Below are 21,845 nucleotides of genomic sequence, written 5' to 3' on the forward strand. Positions count from 1 at the left end.
CTCTGTATTTCTACTGCATGCTACCTGAAAAGACTTTGTCATACTGATTGGTAAGATGGTAGTACCAACTGGCAGCTAGCAATGTACATCTCACCAAACAAACTACGACATTTTGCGTGTATGGTATTTTACCATGCTTTAAGATAAATGCCATGTATACCAGGTTTTGTAATTCTGATCAAATATACGCTGAGTTATAAGACAGGTCATAATCACATGAGCAGATTTAAATATGTGGCAGTTTTCTTGCTATCTAGTGGCCAGTTTTAAAATGCCTTTGCAGCAGGGATTTCTTACCAGGAGCCAACAAAAGGATCAACCACAGAGAGCAGAAAGCTACACACCTGGTGGGGGAGGCGGTATGGGCTGCCCTGGGTACACTGGAACTTGACCGGGAACTTGCCCTGGAACGGGACCGGGTCCTTGGCCAGGAAAGATAATGGGTACTTGGCCAGGAACTTGACCAGGAACTTGACCAGGAAATATGCCTGGGTAGACCCCAGGAATCTGGGGTCCACCTGGGATTTGACCAGGAATCACGACACCACTGCCACCACTGGGTAACTGGATGCACAGCTTCTGGTACTCCTCTAAAATGAGAGTGCATGAAGGAGAGAGAGCAGATGGTAAACTGAGCATTGAGGCACGGAGACAGATAGATGAGACCAAGAAACAGTCATGCCATGTGAATGTGAGAGACCCCACCTGTTCCACGAATGGGACACATTTCAGGGGTGGAACCGTCCGACCAGCAGCGCCCACTGTCACAGCAGCACTGCATCTTGGTCAACAGCTGGGAGTTCTGGTTGGCGCAGCGCCCGTTCAGCAGGCTGGCGTAGCAGTACCCTCCACGAGCGTCTGGGAGACACAACATACACAGCATTGATTTGGACAAAATAGCCATGGTATATGTCATATGGCAAATGTTATGTGCATGTTTAGCAAACTGGCAAGAGCACAGTCAAAAAAGTAATCGGCACTTTTAGTTTTTCCATCTTGTCGGAAGATAAAAGCCGCCTCCAGTGGACATCACTTCCTAGTTATGAGAACCTGTCATATCCAGTAAATCCTGGAATTATATATCAGCATGACTAACACTCTAGTTCCATATTCACATAAATATATCATCTCTCATGTCACACAAAGCCTATCCAACTTGTTCACGTGATGAAACTGAGAGACTCCACAAACGATTGCTTGGTTCAGGCCAACAAGACGCCAAGCCAGCTTAGGGTCGGGTGGAGGGAAAAACAGTCGGGCCCTAGAGGGGCCAGTGTGGATGTTCATGCTCCAGTGTTGCTGCATGGGAAACAGACTAAGATGTTTGGCACAACAGTCTCTCTGGAGCGGAAGACTCAGACATTCCTTCCTCACAAACATCCTCTCCTTTAAGGGGAGGGGGTGCTGTGTATGTGTGTGTGTGCATGCGTGTACGTGTGTGTATGTGTGTGTTTGCATGCATGTGTGTGTGCATGCATGTCTGCATGCCTACATTTGTGAATGTGTGTACATCAAATTTGACCACTGTGACCCAAATTCCTCTCTGGGTCCATTTTGGGTCAAACCGAGTTGAACCTGCAGTGATTTATTGACGCTTTTTGGTCAGTGTGTATGTGTGTGTGCATGTGTGCAGGCATGTGTGTGAACGTGTGTATGTGTGTGAATATACACATGGCTGTTGACCCCCCAGGATGTGGATCGCTGGTTTTGTCCACTGATACAAACACACACACACACACAGATACATTGACACACGCACGCACACACGCACACAATCTGACTCCCTTGATCCACTGCGTGACTAAACCATGTCACCTGAGTGAGAATGGGCCTGACAGATGAAAGCAGTTGAGTCTGCCCTGTGGGCTCTCTGCTTCTGTCTGCCTCGCTTTGGAAAGACGGTCCCAGCCAGCCTCTGTTTGAGATATCAAGCTGACACAGAGCTCTTCCCCAGACCCCATAATAACCCATTCACAGACACAGGAATGCAGGTACGCACGGTGAGCACAGTGTGACGTTACACGTTTCTCCTCTCATCACCTCTTCTCCTCAGTTCGAAGAGAATATAGCTCATTGTTGTAGAACCAGAGGCAAGCGAGCGACTACTGACCTAAATTCTACCAGCTGGAACGTTGGACCGCTTTCAGTTCTTTCTGCTCTCTGTGCCAGGCAGAGAGGGAGAAGAACCAAAATGGGGAAGAAAATGGAACGAGAATGAGGCGGCGCCATTCTTGCTGAACTGCTTTGTTGAATATTTTGTCCCCATTAACCAACAATTAACCAATGCCAGTGTAATGCATTCAGTTGGACTTCTTCTTCTTCAGCGTGGTAACAGCACAACACCAGGAGTGCAATGCAAAGCTCTAGACTCACCTATGCACCTGGACCCGTCCAGTGAGGCGTAATATCCCTGGGGACACTTGCAGAAATAGCTGCCAGCAGTATTGGAGCACTCGCCTCCACTGCATAGGCCGGGGATGTTAGCACACTCATCAAGATCTGAGAGAGGAAAGGAGAAGAGAGCAGAAGAAAGGAGAAGAGAAAGGAGAGGAGAGGAGAGGAGAGGAGAGGAGAGGAGAGGAGAGGAGAGGAGGAAATGACAAGACAATCAAGTCTTTCCTTTCTTTTCTTCCCAGTTTCTTTCTTTCTGTTTAGTTTTTTTGTTGCTGAAAAGTGCACAGTAATCAAAAGCTGAAGATGAAAGCGATTAAATAAGAAACTAGAACTTGAATGTCTGTGAGAGTGACTAGAGACATGCTGGCAATGACAATGGAAATAGGCATTGTCACAGGATATTGAATCCAGGGACCTCTGTAGCTGCTCTGCTTTTAGGGCCACTAACCACCAACTGCACATCACAATGCACAATGTCTGTTAAGAAACATAACTTAGACCCAATCTGAAATGTCTTTTACACAGTCCAGAAGTTTTCCGGCAATTATTTCTGGGCATAAAATAGCACATATTTTACCCTGCAAAATGAATGCCACAAAACCCCTGCTCAGTCTTTTTCACTAGATCTCAACCCAATACAGTTAAGTTTGGTCTGGAAATTGTCATATATATTTGTTAATAAGCCAGTAGTTTTTTACAACCTTAATATGTGGTAAAGTGGGTCTTTATTTATGGCAGAACAGAAGAGATGTTGAGAGCAGGTTTTTATTAAAGATTTTGGTATTTTAGGCCAGAAAGTGGTCTTAAATTCAACATTATGTGATCCGCAATTTCTGCCAGCCAATCATAAATTGACAATTAGACCCCACAACTGAGGGAAGAATTTCCCAGCATCCCATCCAATACTGCACATGTCTCCTGACTGATATACTGGCATGCCAGTACACTGACGCTGGATGAATATCTTGTTTTTAACACAACTATTCAACTATTGGAAAAAACAAAACGTCTAACAAATCAAATTGGTGTTTGTCTCCAGGCTGAGAATTTTATAAAATGCAAGATTTGCTCGAGGAGTCAAATTACTGAGCGAAAGCAGAGGCCTGCTGTGGTTTAATTGCACTTATTTGAAGGGAAGGGCAAAGTAGTATATGTGTGGTCTTTCTGTCACATAGTAATAATCAGAATACCACAGCTGGGGTGATGCTGACCACAACCCCTCTGGATGTGGCTTCTAACTCCAGCTTTGCATTGTTAATGAGGAAATTTCAGACTAATAAAGATCCTTTTCTGCTATGGGGTGAGCCATTTCAGGCTCTGACTCCAAATGTCAGTCATTTTACGTTTGTACCATGATGATTAAAGGTGTAGTTCTTACCTTCACATTTCTGTGTGATCTCGTTGAACCTGTGTCCAGCGGGACATTTACATTCAAAAGATCCCACTGTGTTGATACAGTTTCCTCCTTGACAGAGGCCTGGGATGGCCTGGCACTCATCCACATCTGCACATACACAGCATACTGTTAATACCAACCCTCACACACAGGCACACAGATTCACTAGTGTACTACATAAAAGCAACGTCACAGAGGTGGTCAATTAACGTTCTTGCTGCGGCAAGAATGCACCACGCAGAGTTACACATCATATTAACACATAAACAAATCTCCACATGCCTGGATGTGGATGGATTGAAATTGGGTCTGTTAAACAGTCTGACTCCAACTATACTGCTACCAACAGACTAAAAACAGAACAGAGAGAGAGAGAGAGAGAGAGAGAGAGAGAGAGAGAGAGAGAGAGAGAGAGAGAGAGAGAGAGAGAGAGAGAGAGAGAGAGGAATGTCTCCTACAGGTGGGACAGAAGAGGAAGCCAAGTTGACCAAGGCAGGAAGAAAAAGAGGGAGGGAGAACATTTAGAGACAGAGAAGAAGGAGAGACGACAGGTCTACAGTCACACACATGGTTATGGTTATGAGCCCATACAGTAAGTAATATAGATGACGCCACTGCGCCAGCAAAGGGAGACACCATGAAGTCAGACAGAGAGTTGTGACTTAGTTACACCCAGCTGATGATCTACATTACCCATCTAACAGCTTGTCTGCACATTCATCCTACACAAAAAAAAAAAAAATGAATTCAAGCTTTGTGGACACATTTTGGTTTATGTATGTGAGCTTTCCCAAGTGAAAACTGTTGTGTTCTGCTCCAACTTGTCTCTTTGCATGTCCAGTTTTTACACAAATCAAACACTGCTAAATTTAAGGGCAGGTAAAAATGTGACAAAAAATGTTCACATGGGCAAAAAAAAAAAAAAAAAAAAATCAAAGTTTCCACAGTTGACAGTTTTTCAAGTAAAAACTGTCACATGATCACAAATGAAAACCAATAAGTGTCCAACCAGTGGTTGAAAAAACATACTTTGCAAGCCCTGCTTTGAAAACTGTACTTAAATAAAAGTGTGGACGTATTAGCAATACAGTTAAGGCGATCATGAAATGTACTCACTGTGAAGAATGGGTCCTTTCAGAGTGTTAAATTATTTACGTATTAACTTGTATTTTAATGTTCTCTAACTGCTCCATAAAATGTTGGCCACTTCTGACTCTAACAATGCATCAGATTTTATGTTCTGAATATAAAACTTTGTTCTGCAAAGTAACTAGCAGCTACAGCTGTAATATAATTGTAGTGATATAGGAGATCCATGTAGTAAAAAGTACAATATTTCCCCTGAAATGTAGTGGGGTCAAAGTTTAAAGTCTCACAAAATAAAAATACTCAAGTAAAGTGCCCGTACCTCATATGTGTAGTTTAGTATGTTAATAAATGTACTTAGTTAGCTTCCACCTTTGGTGCAAATAACCAAATGTGTGTTGAGTTCAAATGTGACTTTTTGATAAATAAATAAAACAAATAAATAAATTATACTTCCATCCATACATACACTCAACAGCTTCATATAAACTATCTCAAGTCATTCAATTCTGGGCATCTGAGAACAAAACTCCTACTATGACTTCCTGAGGCTGAATCCTAAGGTAAGATTAAATTTACTCAATTTGTGTCTCTGGCTGAAAAGCTTCAGGAGCCTGTGACCTGACGCCACGTCCCAGAGTACTGCATGTTCCTCTGGGTGCTGGCTCCGGTCTGCCTCCCCTGCAGCGGTCCTAATGTTGTTGGGTCTGGAGCGAGCTTGCAGAGGACTGTCTTACCAGAAATGAGCTCTCACACGTGGCACCGCCACTGACCCGTGTTACTGACTCTGACAGTCCCGCCGCAGTGGGTGTCTGCGGGCATTCCATACACAAGTGGGGGGCACTGCCACCCACCCCAATTTAACCCAATTAGAACTAATCCTCTGGAAAAGGTATGGTGAGTCGAGGTGAGGGGGGCGAGAGAGGGAGACGGCTAAAAAATGAACAAGGAGGGAGTGATGTGAGGAGAGTGAAGGAGTTAAAATGGGCAGAGAGGATGGAAGAGGCACTGAGCGATAACTTTAAATAAAGACGTGGGGGTGAAGGAGGGCGAAACAGAAATGACAAGAGTAAAAGAAAGAGTGAGACAAAAACAGAAAAATAAGCAGAGGCCGAGACTTTACCTTGGCATGCCCCGGTGCGGTGGTTTGGTATGAAGCCTCGACGGCAGGGGTGAGGCTGGGCCGGGCACATCTCACAGGGGTGACCCCATGCCCGTCCCACTGTGGCACAGCACAGAGTCTTTGTGCACACAATGCCTGTCAGCTGCCCTTGACACATCTGGTTACTCACTGAGGCAAAACAAGGCCCAGTCCGGTAGTCTGCGGAGGCAAAACATGAGCAAGTGTTGGTGTGAATGTAGGCAGAAGGCTGAAAAAATAAACGGTAGTAATAATAAATACACACAAACATTACATGTATTATGTTCATTATACAGACACCAGCCTAACTCTGTCTGTCTTTTTATTTCCAATGCTAACACATTTCAAAAAGCAAAGTCTCATGTTCTGTCCCGTCTGCAAAAAAACAAACGTTCAAGGGATTAGTTAGTTGCATTGGAGTGGCCAGCCAAGTAACATGAAGAAGGAGGTTGGAAAGCAAGCTTGAAATTGCTTGAAAAATAAATTTTACTGGTTAATTTTTTTGGATACCTTTCGGCCACGAAGGTGCGTCGAATTTTTAAGAAAGAAAATGCAAGACGGCACGTTTATGAGAGATTTGCAACCCAACTATGATAAAGACGGTCAAAGCCAAGTGTTGACATCCTGAAGGTGATTGTACAAGTGTGTGAGGGAACACAAGCTCTCTGGCACATACAAGCAGAAACACTCAAACTTAATGTAATTTTACACAACACTGATGCTAATAGCTGCTACTCACTTACATACGATAAAAGTCCTGCACAGCAGACAGCAACACGCTCCATAAAGAATGCATTGTCTGCTCCTGGCATTTTAATCGGTTTGGCTCTCAGGTGCACTGTGTGCGAGTGTGTACGCCTGTGTGCGTGTGTGTTTGTGTGTGTATGTATGTATGTGTGTGTGTGTGTGTGTGTGTGTGTGTATGTGATAGAGAAAAGCAGAGATAGGGAAGAGGTCTGGAAAACCTTTTAGAGCAGTGTGGGCGGTTGTGGAGACAGAGAACGTAATAGACACTAGAAAAGCGCGAGCAAGAACGCCCACACAAGGGCCAAAACCAGTCTGGTGTGCAAATTATTTTGTCATCAACATTTTAATTGTGTACGCTAAGTTTTCAGGGATGAAGTGGCATGCTTCTCCCCTAATGTGCTGCTTTATAATTACTTTCCAGTAATACACAATCTGGGGAATAGGTCATCATTCCAAGGGCCGGTTGAGGCTGACTGACAGGGTGTGTCTATGGAACACAGTAGGTGATTTCCACACTCACTGCAACAGCCTAGAATTAAAACTAAATAGCTCGTGCTAAATACATGAGTTAAAGAGTGTGAAGAAAGTCCCTCAAACCCAATCCCTTCATCTCTCCTCCCCTTCAAGCTCCTCTAAATCTCGGTCCCTGTATCCCAGTGTCTGCACACTTGCACCCCTCCCTCCCTCCATCCCTCCATCCCTACCACCACCCCGTCTTAATTGCAAACTCCCCTCGGATTTAATATAATCGCACAAACTTATCGGGATTGAAAGATGGTGAAACAGATCGAGAGAAAGAAAGAGAGAGAGAGAAAGGGAGAGACTCATCCCTCCCAATCGAATCTGGACACAATCCAAAGGCAAAAATCATTTCCACATTTCACGGCAGACAACAGACAGCGAGAGGAAAGAGGGAGTCCCGTTCCAACATTGCAGTCGTTTAAAACAAACGAGACATTGTGCGTTTCCCGTGTGGACCGGGGCCCAGCCCAGACCCGTCACGTGCACCACAGCCTCCACGGGTCTTTCTGCTTCTGGCACCAGCACTGTGTGAACCAGAACTGGGTCATCTCTCTCTCTCTCTCTAACACACACACACACACACACACACACACACACACACTCTCTCTCTCTCTCTCCGTTCTCTGAATCGTATGTCGTGGAGACTGAAAGCTTTAGCAGCCATAATGATCCATGCTCTACTCCCTCCTTTTGGGAGTGATCATCTTTGATACAACCGACACCCTATAGCAACACTGGAGCCAAGTCGCTCGCTAGGCATCTACTGGAGATGGTCGTGAATTTTGGTCGTTAACACCAAAACGTGTTGGAAGTATCTAAACATAAAAACATACAGGCAAACTTACTAACAAGTGCAACCTCAGCCTGTAGCCTTCGAGCAGGACACAAAGCAACCCAACCAAATACTAATTTCAAATCAGAGGAAGTGCAGGAAATGTCCTGCTGCAACAATAAATACAATGGTGCGATTATGTGCTCTCATTTGGAGTTACAGTTACAGAAAGCCACAGAGTGAGGGATTGAGCTGCATCAATGTTAATTGATACTAAAAGCATCAGCACTGGCGTCTTGACTTGTATCGATTCTTGTGGCATCCCTGCTCCCTGTTATATCTACTCACAGTCTGTGTCTCACCCAGAACAACAAAGGAATACACCGTCTATGGGGAAAAGCAATTACAGGGGCTCTGGAAAGTTTTTACATGGCGCCCATATAAATTCAGTACAGTAGACTGTATAAATAGAGAACCAAGGTTTCCCTTTTCATCAGATTAAGGTCTACGTGTTATTATTGTCTGACTGCCACACATAATCCATCTGACATAGTACCTGCTTATTACAGCTGTTAGTGGAGGAGAGCGAGAGCTAAGAAGACACCAGATCCCAGCATGAGACGTAGAGAATAGGAGCGCGCCACTTAAACAGTCAACTGAGGTAAACAGGGAGAGGCTGACAGCTGTAGGGTGAAAGTGGTGTCATTTCATCCGTCATCCTCGCTTTCTCTCTCTTTCTGTGTCTCACTCTCACTCTCTCTCTCTCTCTCTCTCTCTCTCTCTCTCTCTCTCTCTCTCTCTCTCTCCCTTTTCTTCTCTCTTTCTTTCTCCCTCTTTCTGCCTCACTGTCTCTCTACGAACTGCATACAGCTGGGGGATCCACCCATGTCCTGTACATCTGGGAACAATCGCACATGTTCACACACACACACACACACACACACACACACACACACACACACACACACCATGCACACAGGGTCGAAGCCAATCTCCAAACCCCTCGCGTGCAGCCCAGGCAGAGATGAGCTCAAAACAGACAGAAACTTAAAAAAAAATAATAATAATAAAAAAAAGTTGTTTTCCTTTTGTTTTCTGCTCTACTTTTGGATACACTTTTTGTCTCGTTAATGTGGGTCAGAGGAGCTGGACGGCCGATGGTTTCAACTCTCATTAGTAAGTGATTTCATCTCAGCACAGTTCCAGTGATTGTTGTTCACAATTGAAATGCTGGCTTCCTCAAAGACCCATGAGTTTACACACAACAACAGAATCAGTGTGAACAGGGGGGAAACCCATCAGGAAGTGGGTCAAAAAGAGTTTCCTGGATTAACTCCAGATCATTTAAGTCTGTCCACCTTTTCCGCACACCCTCCCCCTTTCAGACTGCCCTGACAGGCATCCTTAGGCCTTGCATGTGAGCGAATTTACGTGCATTTATGCATCTGTGTGGATGTGTGTCCGAGTGTGAGTGTGCTTCCCTGCATGTGTTATGGTGTCTGATATCTGGGTGGGACTTCCCTATGGACAAAATGCCTGTCAGCACAACTCTCTGCTCTGTTAGGGCCACAGCACACACACAGTTTACACACACAAACACAGCTAGGCTGAAGGGTTTGGTTATCTTTCTACTTTGCAGAGGGCTGGAAAAGAGCCTGATAGAGGAAAGCCATCGAGGCATGAAGAGACAGGAGAGCTCCTCAGCTGACTAACCTCCTCATCCTAGCCTGACTGCAGACTTATTGACTGTGTAATTCACGTGTTGCTGTGTGTCAGACTGGCCTATCACCAGCCGTCCTGAGAGGATTCAATGGCGTCATACCGAAAAGCTCAATTTTATTGTTTCATAGTTAACCAAGTCTGCAGCGGGAACGAAGGGTCCTGTGTGTGATCGGGACTGTGGCTGGAACTCACCAAGCCCACATTCCTACTTAAATCACATTTGTAAGCAACAGAGAATACATTGATCTGTCACGCCGTATTCTCACTGCAGTCAGCTGTGCCGGGTGGAACCACTGGTCAGCAGATCACGATTCACCTCAGCTGAAAGTCACAACACTCTGCAGTTAGGGCTGTGTCCACGTTGGGCACTCATGGTACCAGGATGTTTCCATGACCACATCCAAGAAAACCTCCGAGTGCTGAAGAAAACCTCTGAGTCCAGCTCCGTCTCCCACTTGTCAGGTCATGTGTTCTGGAAAACCGCCTCGCCTTGCTAATGTGATAAGATCAGCCCCTAATGTACTGCACTGTTCTGTAAACTGCATTACAAACAGTGTGTGTGCATTTGTGTGTATGTATGTGTGTGACTGTGCGTGTGTGTGCGTGCGTGCATGCGTGTGTGTGTGTGTGTCCATGTCTGTGTGTATACATGCACTGTATGTGTCTACTTGTGTGTGTCCGACAGTACAATGGCTTCCCCTTGGGAATAAATGGATGCCAGCCAAGGAAATTCCAGTGAAAGTAACTTAACCCAAAATGCCACCATATCCATTGGCCTACTTTTTCTACCTTTCTTGCTGTAATCAAATGCAGGACAAAGGACCAAATACCTAATAAAGCACTGGCTAATTGAGGTATACACAGATCATGAGCTACAGAGAAAACACATGCATAAATGGATACACATACACCTAAATTCAACTTTCACCACATTCATATCCAGTACAGGATGGATGAGTAGAGATGGAAGGTCTTTGAAGAGCTTTAGGCTGCACACACACACACACACACACACACACACACACACACACACACACACACATGCAGAGAGAGAGAGAGAGAGAAAGAAAGAGAGAGTGAGGGAGAGAAAGAGCGAGAGAGCAAGAGAGAGAGAGAGAGAAAGAGAAACTGCACGTCTGTTTCACTTACAGGAAAAGACCGTCAGGAAGGTGGAACAGACCAGAAATGCTACACATGAAAGAACCCCTTGACTAATTTGGTACCAAACAGTGAGTGACCAGTTTGCATGCTTGTCACATTAGATAATTTTCTAGTCTAGGCTTCATCAAACTCTCTGAATATCATGTCTTCACCAGAAACCAATATCCCTAAAACAGAAACTCTCTGTGCTTGTAAACATCATCAGAGCCTTTCTGAAATTTTTTCTGTTCCCCAGTACTGATGATCACAGAACAGATGGTCAGATGTAAGCTAAAATCTGACAAAAGAAAACATTGCCTCATTTGCGTTTCTCAGCAAAACCTCCCTCCCTCTCTCTGCGTGTGCAAGCTTCCACAGGACAGAGAGGAACCCAAAGTCACAACATGTACAAGTGTTAAAGGCGATAAAGGAAGGCACTAACCCACCGAGCAAGTTGATAGTGTCTTATTAGCAGCGGGGTTAAAGTAAACCCACAGACACATCCTCATCCAGGCCTGACTGGCAGGCCTGTGGAGCCTGCTCTCATTAAGAGGGATGTCAGTAATTAGGAGGTCTGCTGCCAATCCAAATATTAGCTTTACAAGGTCACCACAGTGACCTCCACAGGTCATCACCGTCCCACATATACTCAACACACAAACACACGCCTGCATAGGCACCAAAACACACATCTCACTCACAAACACAGGGCAGGCCGCTCTCAGTTTGCGTGTGCTTGTATACTTTGGAGACTTTGCTCACATGTGCCAGAGTTCAACCACAAGCGGTTGGGAGGTCTCCGGTTAACAAACAGCACACACTCAGTAAGACATTACATTCCCCAGAGCAGATGTGGAAAATAATGGTCATTTCTGAGCTCAGGTTTGACATGCACATATTCCACAACAAACCGCATTCCAGGAGCCAGTGGCATGACTAAGCAGGAATCGTCTTTTTCACAACAACAACCACCATTCAGCGTCGAGTCACATTTTCACAAAAGCTGCACATATGTCTTAAAAAAAAAAAAAAAAAAAAAAAAAAAAAAAAAACAAGTACGCAGCAGTGAGTAGCAAAGTGGGGAGTGCAAAGATAGTATGATGTAAGATGAACAGGAGAAATGCTGAGTGCTGCAATGAGGTGCTTATTACCTCTCTCACACTGAGCCCCGGTAAAGCCATAGGTACACACACAGCGGTTAGGAGCCACACACCTTCCTCCGTTAAGACAACCATTTTCGCACACAGCTAAAGGGGGGAAACAAGAGAAAAACACATTATAACATCAGGATAAAATGAAGATGCAACTGTGTAGCCCAAATTATCCAAGGATGAGTTCTTTGGGCAGAAAGCATGCAGCCTCATCTGAAGAACAAATACACAAATTCCAACAATCGAATTTTTATTTTCATTTTTTATATTGTTTATTTATTTACTTATTTATTCATTTGGATGTTTAATGTTTCTTTGAAAGTTTATTGAATTTATTAAACTTTATTTTTTTAATATATATATTTTTTTAGATGTGTAGACACACAGGGTTAACAGGGGAAACACCTGGGGTAAAATCACTGTTTGTGCAACACGTCCTCTCTTAAATCAATCAAAAACTGTGGTGAAGTAAGTTAATAATGCTGAAGTGAGTTACAGTGGTCATATAGTGTTTGTAAGGTGGTCCTTACGTTGACCGCAGTGGTTTCCCACATAGCCTTTCTGGCACAGGCAGTGGTCCTCAGCACATGTTCCCCCGTTCATACAACGGATATTACAGTGCTGGACTGTGGGCAGGAAGACACAAACACACACACACACACACACACACACAAATCCAGAGAGAGAAACAGCAAGAGTTAAAGCCACAGTACAAACAGGCTCTGCAGGTTTGACTTACAACATAAACAAAATGCACTAAGAACCATGTTTTTTGAAAGTCACACTCAGATATAATTTTCCTCGAAATTTATGGTGTGTAAATAGATGAGCACATTGGGTAGAAGCGCTGTGAGCTGCAAGAGAGCAACATGGAGGAGATGTTGACTGTGGATCCCGTCCAAAGCACACACACACCCATTCTGCTGACACACACACGCGCGCGCACACACACACACACACACACACACACATACACACAACATCCCACTTTTAAGAGCAAGTCTGCTATTTTCAAAAGCATGATTGCAACACAGATCAATTGTTGCAATCTTGGGGTAATATCAAGGAGTGTTTTCAAGACATTCTTTGGCTTGGTGTACTATATTCTTGTAGGGTACTCATGATACAAGAATCCTTTCAAGTATTCACCAAGAATTCTAGATAAAAAAAAGGATATGGCACTTGTGAAAATACAACAGACACAAAGTCACAGCGCAGTCTGAACTAAAAAATAAATCTGTGCCAAAAAACAATTTCTTTCATATTTGTTCCTCAGTGGAAAAGATAACAAATTACAAGATTGCATATTTTTCTCTTCTACATCATCTCTCATGACTTGTCATTGTTGCTGTATGGTGATGAAATGTTTTCTTTAAAATTATAGCTTTAAAAAAAAAAACAGTAAGAAAGGGGTGCGGCCTGGGCTGTACTTTCCAAGAAGCATTTCTGATGGATTTAGTTTCCTCATACAGAACATTCATATTTACATAAATCATAGTATTAATGTGTTGATCTGTTGGCCGTGCACCAATTCATCCGCCCATCGATGCTCACTGAGTTGAAATTCATTAATTCCATGATCATGAGCTTTCAGAGGAGTTCACTGTGAAGTGCAGCGTCATATTGTGAAGTGCATGGCGGCGGTGAAACTACCTGACTTTGAGCCACAGGAAGGGGCAATCTGGCCATTGGGACAGGTGCACATGTTGGGTCTGGAGCAGAAACCGTCCCCACATGAACTCCGGCAGATTGCTACAAAGAAGAACATGACAACTCTATAATACTGACGGTAAGATGCAAGAAAAAGTGCATCACAAGCCATATCAATGCACAATACACACACTGACAAAACTTTCTGGCCCTCCTTGACATAATCAGAGAGGCTATGTAAGTAATGCTTGTCCGCCCCTCTGTTTTGACTCTGTTGTTCCCTTTTCCCACAGACTGTTGTTGGCATGGTCCCCTGCCCCCAGTTCCCATCAGGTAGAGTCCAGCCACTGACCCCTACTCCCCGAACCCCACTGCTAAACAATGTCATTAGAGCCGCTACAGGCATCCGGCCAGCCAAGCAGCCAGACTGCAATCACACAACTCTACAGGCTCTCAGACCTTCCTGTCTGCTGAGGGGGGCGGGGGGGTTAGGAGAGATGAAGAAAGAGGGCATAAACCAGAAACAGAACACAAATGCTAATGGAAATCCAAAAATGTGTAAATGAACTGAAATTAAGGGTCAGTTCCTGTTCCTGTTTTTCTTACGTCATATTCTCGGTTATCACCGCACACACACAGTCAATTCTGACCCAAAAATTAATGGCAGCCGTAGAGACTGCCGCATTGTCCAAAGGGATCCTGAATTAACATCCTTGATCACCTTTAATCAATTCAAATCAATAATAATGATCACAGCATTAACTTTATTTGTAGTTCCTTTCAAAACAAAAGTTGCAGGGTGGTTAAGAGTCAATAAGAGATTCAAAGAAAATAATTAATAAATTACGAATTAACAAATTAATTAAATTACATAATATGATTCACTGGAAATTACATAACAATATCGTTTTCCAATATTGAAGCTAAATTAGGATGATTTGGCTTAAACTTTAAAATATTTTAAGATGCCTTGCTTATGATAAATGACTCCCACAGAACTATCATCGCTCATCGTTTGTCTGATGCTTGTGTATTATCTAAGAACCAAACAATAATTAGTGCAACAAGAGTACTGAATGTGTTGAGTGAACTGCCCCATCTTCTCATCAGTGGCCGCTAGGTTGATACTACAGGCTGCTGAGCCGTTACACTGCGCTGTCACTGAACGAGCACCGTCTCTGCACACACCGATCCCACAGTGCAGACGTGATGACGATGATGTATAGCTCTTTCTCAACACGAGAAAATGACTGTGGGAGTTGTGTGGAAATATGCAGCTGACATGTGATGCAAATCCCTTTCTTCATTCGATTCTGCTTAAAAAAATACGAATATTTGCAGAAAACGGTTTTCTCAAGTGCTCTACATTAGTAATTTTCAATCCTCAGGCCCCAGAGTACTGCTGGCTTTCACTCCTATTATGGAGTTAATCACAGTTAATTGCATTCATCTTGCATCCCAGGTGTAAAATAGTCCCCGATTAGACGGCTACAATAAAAAAAAAAAAAAAAAAAAAACAGCAGGGCTGACCTGAATTTGCCTGTCAACACCCACAAGTGCTGTGATGAAAACAGCAGAAATGTGGTGATACTCACGAACAATGCATTGGTTTCCTCCAGTCAACGTCTTCCAGCCTGGGCAGCAGTAGGCGTTGTTCCTTGAGCCGCACACATTGGGTCTGGGGAAGACGCGGCATCGGATAATCAGACCACTCAGCTATTTTAAGTTTGGCGATCATTATTGCATCTAGGAATAATTCTCTTCTAGCTTGGGCCTCTCCAAAGAGGTCAGAGGGTCAGCTGCAGCACAGCACCCCCAGAGGTGGCAGCAGGTCACTACCTCAAGGACAATTTGGCAGAATGGCTGCTTGCAAGTGTGGTACTTGACCTCAGCTTGTCTAGTTAAAGTAATAGTTCTCCCGAAAATAAAAATTCAGTCATTTTCTACTCAGCCCCATGTCAGTCTATGTAAGTCCACTGAAGTTCATAGCCAAACCAACAAAGAGTTGGCTGCTGTAGTTTTATCTCAGCGTTATCCCAAACTTAATGGGTCCATCTATTTACAGCTCCAAGAAAAGCAGAACATGTCAATCATATTCTTTTCGACAGCTTGTGCAGCATAAAATGTTTTGTAGCCAAACAGCTGGGCAAACAAAACCTTCTAGAATAAATTATTGTCAGTGTTAAAGTGTCAGGGATAATCAACTATAAGACTTTTGGACCCAAAATGCCTTGTTTGGCATGCTGAACAAGCTGTTTGAAGACACTTGAAGGACATTTTGTGTTTGTAAAAAGTTTCTGACTGACATGGGTGAGGAGCTGGATAATGACTGAATTTGAAGCTTTGAAGCTTTTAGTATTGACCAATACAGAATACCGATCGATACTTTCACACTGTTTTGTTGGGGTCACTGGACAAATAATTGATATAAAATCCTTTCTCCCACCATTTCACACGTCACTGATTCTTGGGAATTTGGATAAAACAGGTTTTAATTTTGAAAAAAAAATTGCGTTAAATTACAAAATCTGAAGGTTTATCATTATAGGCCAAGGTCTTGGCTGTTCAGCAATGTACCGGTGCAACCTCCTCATTTTGCATTTTTTTCATAAAATAGGTTTTTCCAGTTATTAGGCTACTTTGTTTTTGTCAACACCGTCACCGTAATGTTTTTTTTTTTATTTGAAAAACATATTTTTGTATTAAAGAGACTATTACTTTAATAACTCAACAGCACCAAGAAACATATTGTAAGCATATTCATTTAAAACCAATATAACTGCCTCTGACGGTGGTGACACTAATCTGACGGTGGTGACAGTGGCCTCATTACAACATACATTTCCAAAATTTATACCACTCAAGTCAATGGCTTCTTGCTTAACAACTTTATTTAACTATTTGGTACAAAAAATAACAATCCTGAGGACAGTTATAAGCATTTTTCAGACTTCAGTCATCACCGTCAGACAGAAAACCTGACGCTGGTGACGTCTGACGGTGGAGACAAAAACCTGCTCTTTCACATGATAAGCATGAGTTGTTCACATTAGCCAGCTTGTTTTCGCCCTGTTGCTACCTACATCAGACCTCTTCTTAAAAAGTATACATTTATTCCATAATCTAATTTAATATTTTTTATACAGAAGTGACGGTGTTGACATGTCATGGTTGTGACAGTAGCAGTGTCCAAAAATATGAAGAGATTTAAGAGAAAATGGAAAACTCCCAGGAGCCTAAGTGGTCTTGAAGCATGCAGTAGAGCTGAAGGTTTGAAAAGGGATCCTCAGGAATGTAATTGACCTTGTAGGTTTTTTATTATTATTTTTTAAATAAATATCTGACGGTGGTGACGAATATCTGGGACACATTTTGAGCAACCACAAAATAATAGTAAATATTGTTCAAAACCCATCGTTTGTAGTTTTTAATACATATTATGATGTACTCTTTCATGTGGTAAAGATATTATTCAGTGAAATTTTTACTTTTTGTTGTTTTAATCAAGTTGAAATGATTATCTCCTATCCAAGGACAACTGGATTTGTAGGCCATGGGCCAACATATAATCATTAAATTAATACAAATTAAAAATAAACCTATGAAAAAACCTTACAAATGTGCAAAGGACCCCCTGATTATGCCCTTGATTCTTTTTATTCATTAAAATGTTGTAAATTTCCAGCAGAAATAGCATTTTTCTTAGTGGGACATGATTTATCCAAATTCTCAAGAATCAGTCACATACAGGCTTCTGTGTTACAAGGATGAAGAAACCCAAGACAGTTTGCTTTTATTTCTGACATTTCACTCAAGGCTTTTGGTATCAGATATTAGTCATGGGTAAAGTCTCCCTAAAGTGACCTATAAAAAAATGGCCTCTCAAACCACTGAGGGCATCCTGCCACATGCAGATCAGTTTAAGTCTATCAGGCCAACAAATGTGGAGCTGCAGTGACCTACTGGGTCTAATGTGACCCAGGAGTCTGTATCATCAGTCAAGTTCATATTTCCAAACAGAGAGACCCATGAGGAGAACAATAAAGCCAAGTGGACATTTGACACATTGCTACCCTGATCAGTCAGCCTGACATGGTATGCAGCCTGTGAGCACTTCCTCTCTCAGGACCCAGATGTTCTGATAAATTAACTTAAAACATGTCTAATAAAAATGCCTGTAGAGGAAGCTCATTGAGTTATCTACTGTGTGACCTTCATCAGCTATTTTCTGTTATCACGGGAGAGAGACAAAGCCTCATTTTCTGTCTTTCTTATGGTTTTCTTTATTTCTTTCCTTCTTTCTTTTTTCTTTCTTCCCTCTCTCTCTCTCACACACGCACACACACTCACACACACACAACCTCTTCAGCAATGACCCACTGTGTACAGCTGCAGATGTGATTTATCCACAACTGGGGTGTGGTGTTTTTGGCCAGAAAGAGGATTAGCCTGTTAGTCTCTTTCTTTCTTTCTTTCTCTCTCTCTCTCTCTCTCTCTCTCTCTCTCTCTCTCTCTCTCTCTCTGCAACAGGCGTTCCTACAGCCACACACGACCAATGGCCTCCTTTGTTTGGATGTAATTTATTATTGCAGTCAGCAGGAATGTGATATTCTTGCCAGTATTTAATTACTAAACTTTTCTCCAAACTTCCCATCACAGACAATCTCACTAGTGGGGCTCAATCTGCATTATTAAAAAATGCTTAAGTGTTGTCTGACCCAGTGTGTTTACTGAGATGGACCACAAAGCCATAGAGGATGCGTTCAATGGAAGGGATAGGAACAGACACCTGCTCCAAGTCGAGAAAGGAGATGCATAAAAAGATGCTCATTTAAAAGAAAATGGTAGAAACGAAAATAAAAGACAAGGTTATCAGGTTCGACTACAGGTTAATTAAGGATTACAGCTGCATTACCCTCTGAGGACGTCCGTCCCTCCCCTCCTCTTGGCCCTGCTGGCTCTGGGCTCGGACGGCTTGGCCACCAAGCCGCTGTCCCCGGTGGCCACCAGCTCTCCAGCGTCCCCCGGCTCGGCACAGAGCGACAGCGAGGCCAGCAGCACCACAGTCAACTGCAGCAGCCACCCTCCACACTTACTGTCCCGCATCTCCTCTCAAAAGTTTACAACTCCAGTGCTCGGTAGAATAAATATGTCTTGAACTGGCTTCCAAACCCCAGCGGCCTCTGCGCAGTCTGGAGTCAAAGCTGTAAAACAATAAAATTGAGAGAGACGCAGAGAGTGCAGGAGATGCTGCGCACAAAAGAAAAACAACTCCTCACTCTGCGCTGCTCTGTGGAGTAGTTCATGTGACATGACACAAAAATGATTCTTTTGGTCAATATTAGGCTATACTGGAAAAAACATTCAATACACAGTCGCTGTATTTTCTAACATAATGGTAATGTGTAAATTTGCGCACGGTTGTGTCGTTACTTTACCTTGTCTCCCCAGCAGGAGATTCGCCTCAGACCCGACAGAGGACTAGGTCCCTCTTACTTACAGCTATTGCTAAATAAACGTTTGGAAGAAAACTGGTGAGAAGAAGAAAACCCAGTCAAACCTTTCGATGAGCTGTTATTAAAATATGCGCATCGTAACGTTTTGCGTCTAACCCTGCGCATCCAATTGTGTCTTGATTTTGCATGGATAAGTTAGAGGCGTTGATGCATTCCAGGGGATGAGAATGGTAAAACTTCCCTCTCCCTCTCTCTCTCTTTCACTCCCTCACAGTTGAGCTCTTTCCTCATCCCTGCCCTACTCAACTTTCTCCAAAACTTTTTTTTTTTTTTTTTTTTTTTTTTTTTGCCCTGCTCTCGCGATACAAAAAAATTCCAGTGCAAATTATGTGCAGTAAGTTAGGCACAGACAGAGCCAGGACCTTTTACAGTTAGCCTACAGTTACTGTAACAGAATATTCAAGCTGGGCAAGCCGAGCTCCGCATGAGACAATAAAGTGTTTTTATGCATGTCTGAATCTATGCAGAAATTTGTCCATAAATAATTTCCTATCGGGATTTTTTCGGCATTATTAAAACGATGCACCTGTTCATTCTCTGCACTCAGATGGAGTTAGACGGGGAAAACAATTGCCTTATCTAGAGGATGATGACAGCTGACCCCAGTGAGTTATATGTGGTGTATTTGAATTAAGCCCTCTTATGAGTCACGACCACAGCCAAAAATTTATCAGCTAGGGTTTTTTAAATGTGTTCCAGTCACCAACCTTTAGACAAACACTCGTTTAAGCCACAAAGCCCTATTTGATAGGATGTTGCTCCAGGGAGTCTCATGAAAACATTTTCTTGCTCTTGATTTGGTATGGAATTGTATAGTGTAATTAGCTGCAATGCACATTAAGAGAAAATAATGCTGAGTTAATTTATCAAATTAAGAGACTGACCCACTGTGTCTATTGTGACCTGATGATTTTCCCACCTCATTTACACACTCCATCATGTCTGATGCCCTGCCCAGCAAGCATGAGGTCAGCCTGGCTTCTGTCTGTCAAATATAGCACATCTAAACCTGAGAGAAAACTTCCCATTGTTCCCCGACATCAGTCTCCATTGTTGGCTTTTATCTTTTTTGTTCTTTTCATGTGCATCCATTGGATTCTCTTCTCCTCAACCCTCCCTGTCATACATATGTCCAAACATAGCTGCGACCAACACGTCAACATACAGGATGGCTTGATTTTGCATATTGGATTATACACTCTCTAATCCAATAACAGGACAGGAGCAATATGATATCCCACCAGGGAAATGCACAATAACCGCAGAAATACCCCTGGCAATCACTGGGCAAGAAAAAAAAGTTTGCATTTCTCTGTTTTCATAAATCATCTCAGCTCACCCAGCCTTGAGAGGAAAGTCCCATTTTTTCCCTCCCTCTGCTGAGAATATGTTGATGACCTGATCGAGCTGCTCTTGCCTTACATAGTATTTCATCAGGTATAGAGCAGAGTATATCAGCCACTCAATTCATTCAACATTTTTTTCCCATCCTCTCACAGTTAGGTCGAGGCGTGCATCTCCACCAGCCCTGCTAACATCTCCAGTTGGATACCTGCCCACCGCCTCAAAATCAGTCCCAGCAATGCTGAGCTGCTCTCTGCCCTGGAAAATTCTGCCCTCCACATGACCTCTTCATCACTATTGACAAGACCACGGTTATTCCTACCCAGACTGCCAGAACTCTTTGTCTGCCTTCAGACAGCAGACTGTCATCCCACGCTGTAGCCACAACCGCATCCTGCAGGTTTGCACTTGACAACATCTATCATATCAGACTATTTCACACGAGGGACTCTACAGTACCCAGCCCCTTCTCGAAGCTTCCATCGTGTCCTGTCTGGGCAACTGCATCTCACTCTAAGCCACCCAGCGACCCCCTGTCTGCCCCTACACCTCCTCCAGACCGCCATCCAGAAGCCTGCCTCATCTTCAAGCTCCCCAGATTTCTTCATGTTACCATACCTCCAGAAGATAGTCCCTTCACCCCTATGCCTGCGGGCTGAATTCCAGTATTTCCTCCAGCCCGTGCTCTGCTTTGTGCCGATACCAGACTCTGGGCTCAGCCCGGTCGTTCACTCCATCAGCTCTCGTCTCTTCTCCCCCATCTGGCTCCCTGGTGGAGGAAGTGGCCTTCCAGCTACAGCTCAACAAAAAGAGTCACTTTTCATTCCCTTGCACTCTGAAAAAAACACAACTTTTCAAGTAGCACCACACATCACTTTCTTCCTACTGAATGTTTCCCCTCTGCCATCTTTTGCCTTTGCTTTAATTTTGGTTATTTTCCTTGACATAAAAATGAAACTTTTTAAAAGCGGGAAGCCACTGTATAAGGCAAAAAAAAAAAAAAAAAAATCAAAGTATTTAATTTCATGCTTTCAAATACATGCATTTCACAGTGTTTAGGGCTTTTTAGACACAAATTTCAAGGCAGACCACTTGCAGCAAAGCTCGGGTATGTGTCGGAAAAGCCTGTAAATACTGTAAAAAGTGCATAAGACGGCACAAAAATGTGTCTTTTTGCATCAATAACAGTGGCTTCCCTCTCATAAACTTTTATGTTTTGGATTGTATGTCTTTTTGGAAACCCTCTTTCCATTTTTTGTGTGCA

The 21,845-nt window shown here is 43.2% G+C and overlaps 1 protein-coding gene across 1 annotated transcript in view; it reads right to left on the reverse strand.

Moving 5' to 3' along the window:
* fbn1 (fibrillin 1) overlaps positions 1 to 19,413 on the reverse strand; it is a 67,832-nt gene extending 48,419 nt beyond the window's left edge. The window contains exons 1-11 of the mRNA XM_030044029.1: positions 19,160 to 19,413; positions 18,637 to 18,925; positions 15,317 to 15,399; positions 13,725 to 13,823; positions 12,602 to 12,697; positions 12,072 to 12,167; positions 6,000 to 6,197; positions 3,773 to 3,898; positions 2,374 to 2,499; positions 706 to 858; positions 345 to 590 (exon numbers count right to left, since the gene is read on the reverse strand). Of these exons, the coding sequence (XP_029899889.1) occupies positions 345 to 590; positions 706 to 858; positions 2,374 to 2,499; positions 3,773 to 3,898; positions 6,000 to 6,197; positions 12,072 to 12,167; positions 12,602 to 12,697; positions 13,725 to 13,823; positions 15,317 to 15,399; positions 18,637 to 18,827 (1,414 nt within the window). The 5' untranslated portion in view covers positions 18,828 to 18,925; positions 19,160 to 19,413. The remainder of the gene's footprint in view (positions 1 to 344; positions 591 to 705; positions 859 to 2,373; positions 2,500 to 3,772; positions 3,899 to 5,999; positions 6,198 to 12,071; positions 12,168 to 12,601; positions 12,698 to 13,724; positions 13,824 to 15,316; positions 15,400 to 18,636; positions 18,926 to 19,159) is intronic.
* Positions 19,414 to 21,845: the final 2,432 nt, after the last annotated feature.

Source organism: Myripristis murdjan, chromosome 3, assembly GCF_902150065.1.
Source record: "Myripristis murdjan chromosome 3, fMyrMur1.1, whole genome shotgun sequence".
Lineage (NCBI taxonomy): Eukaryota > Metazoa > Chordata > Actinopteri > Holocentriformes > Holocentridae > Myripristis > Myripristis murdjan.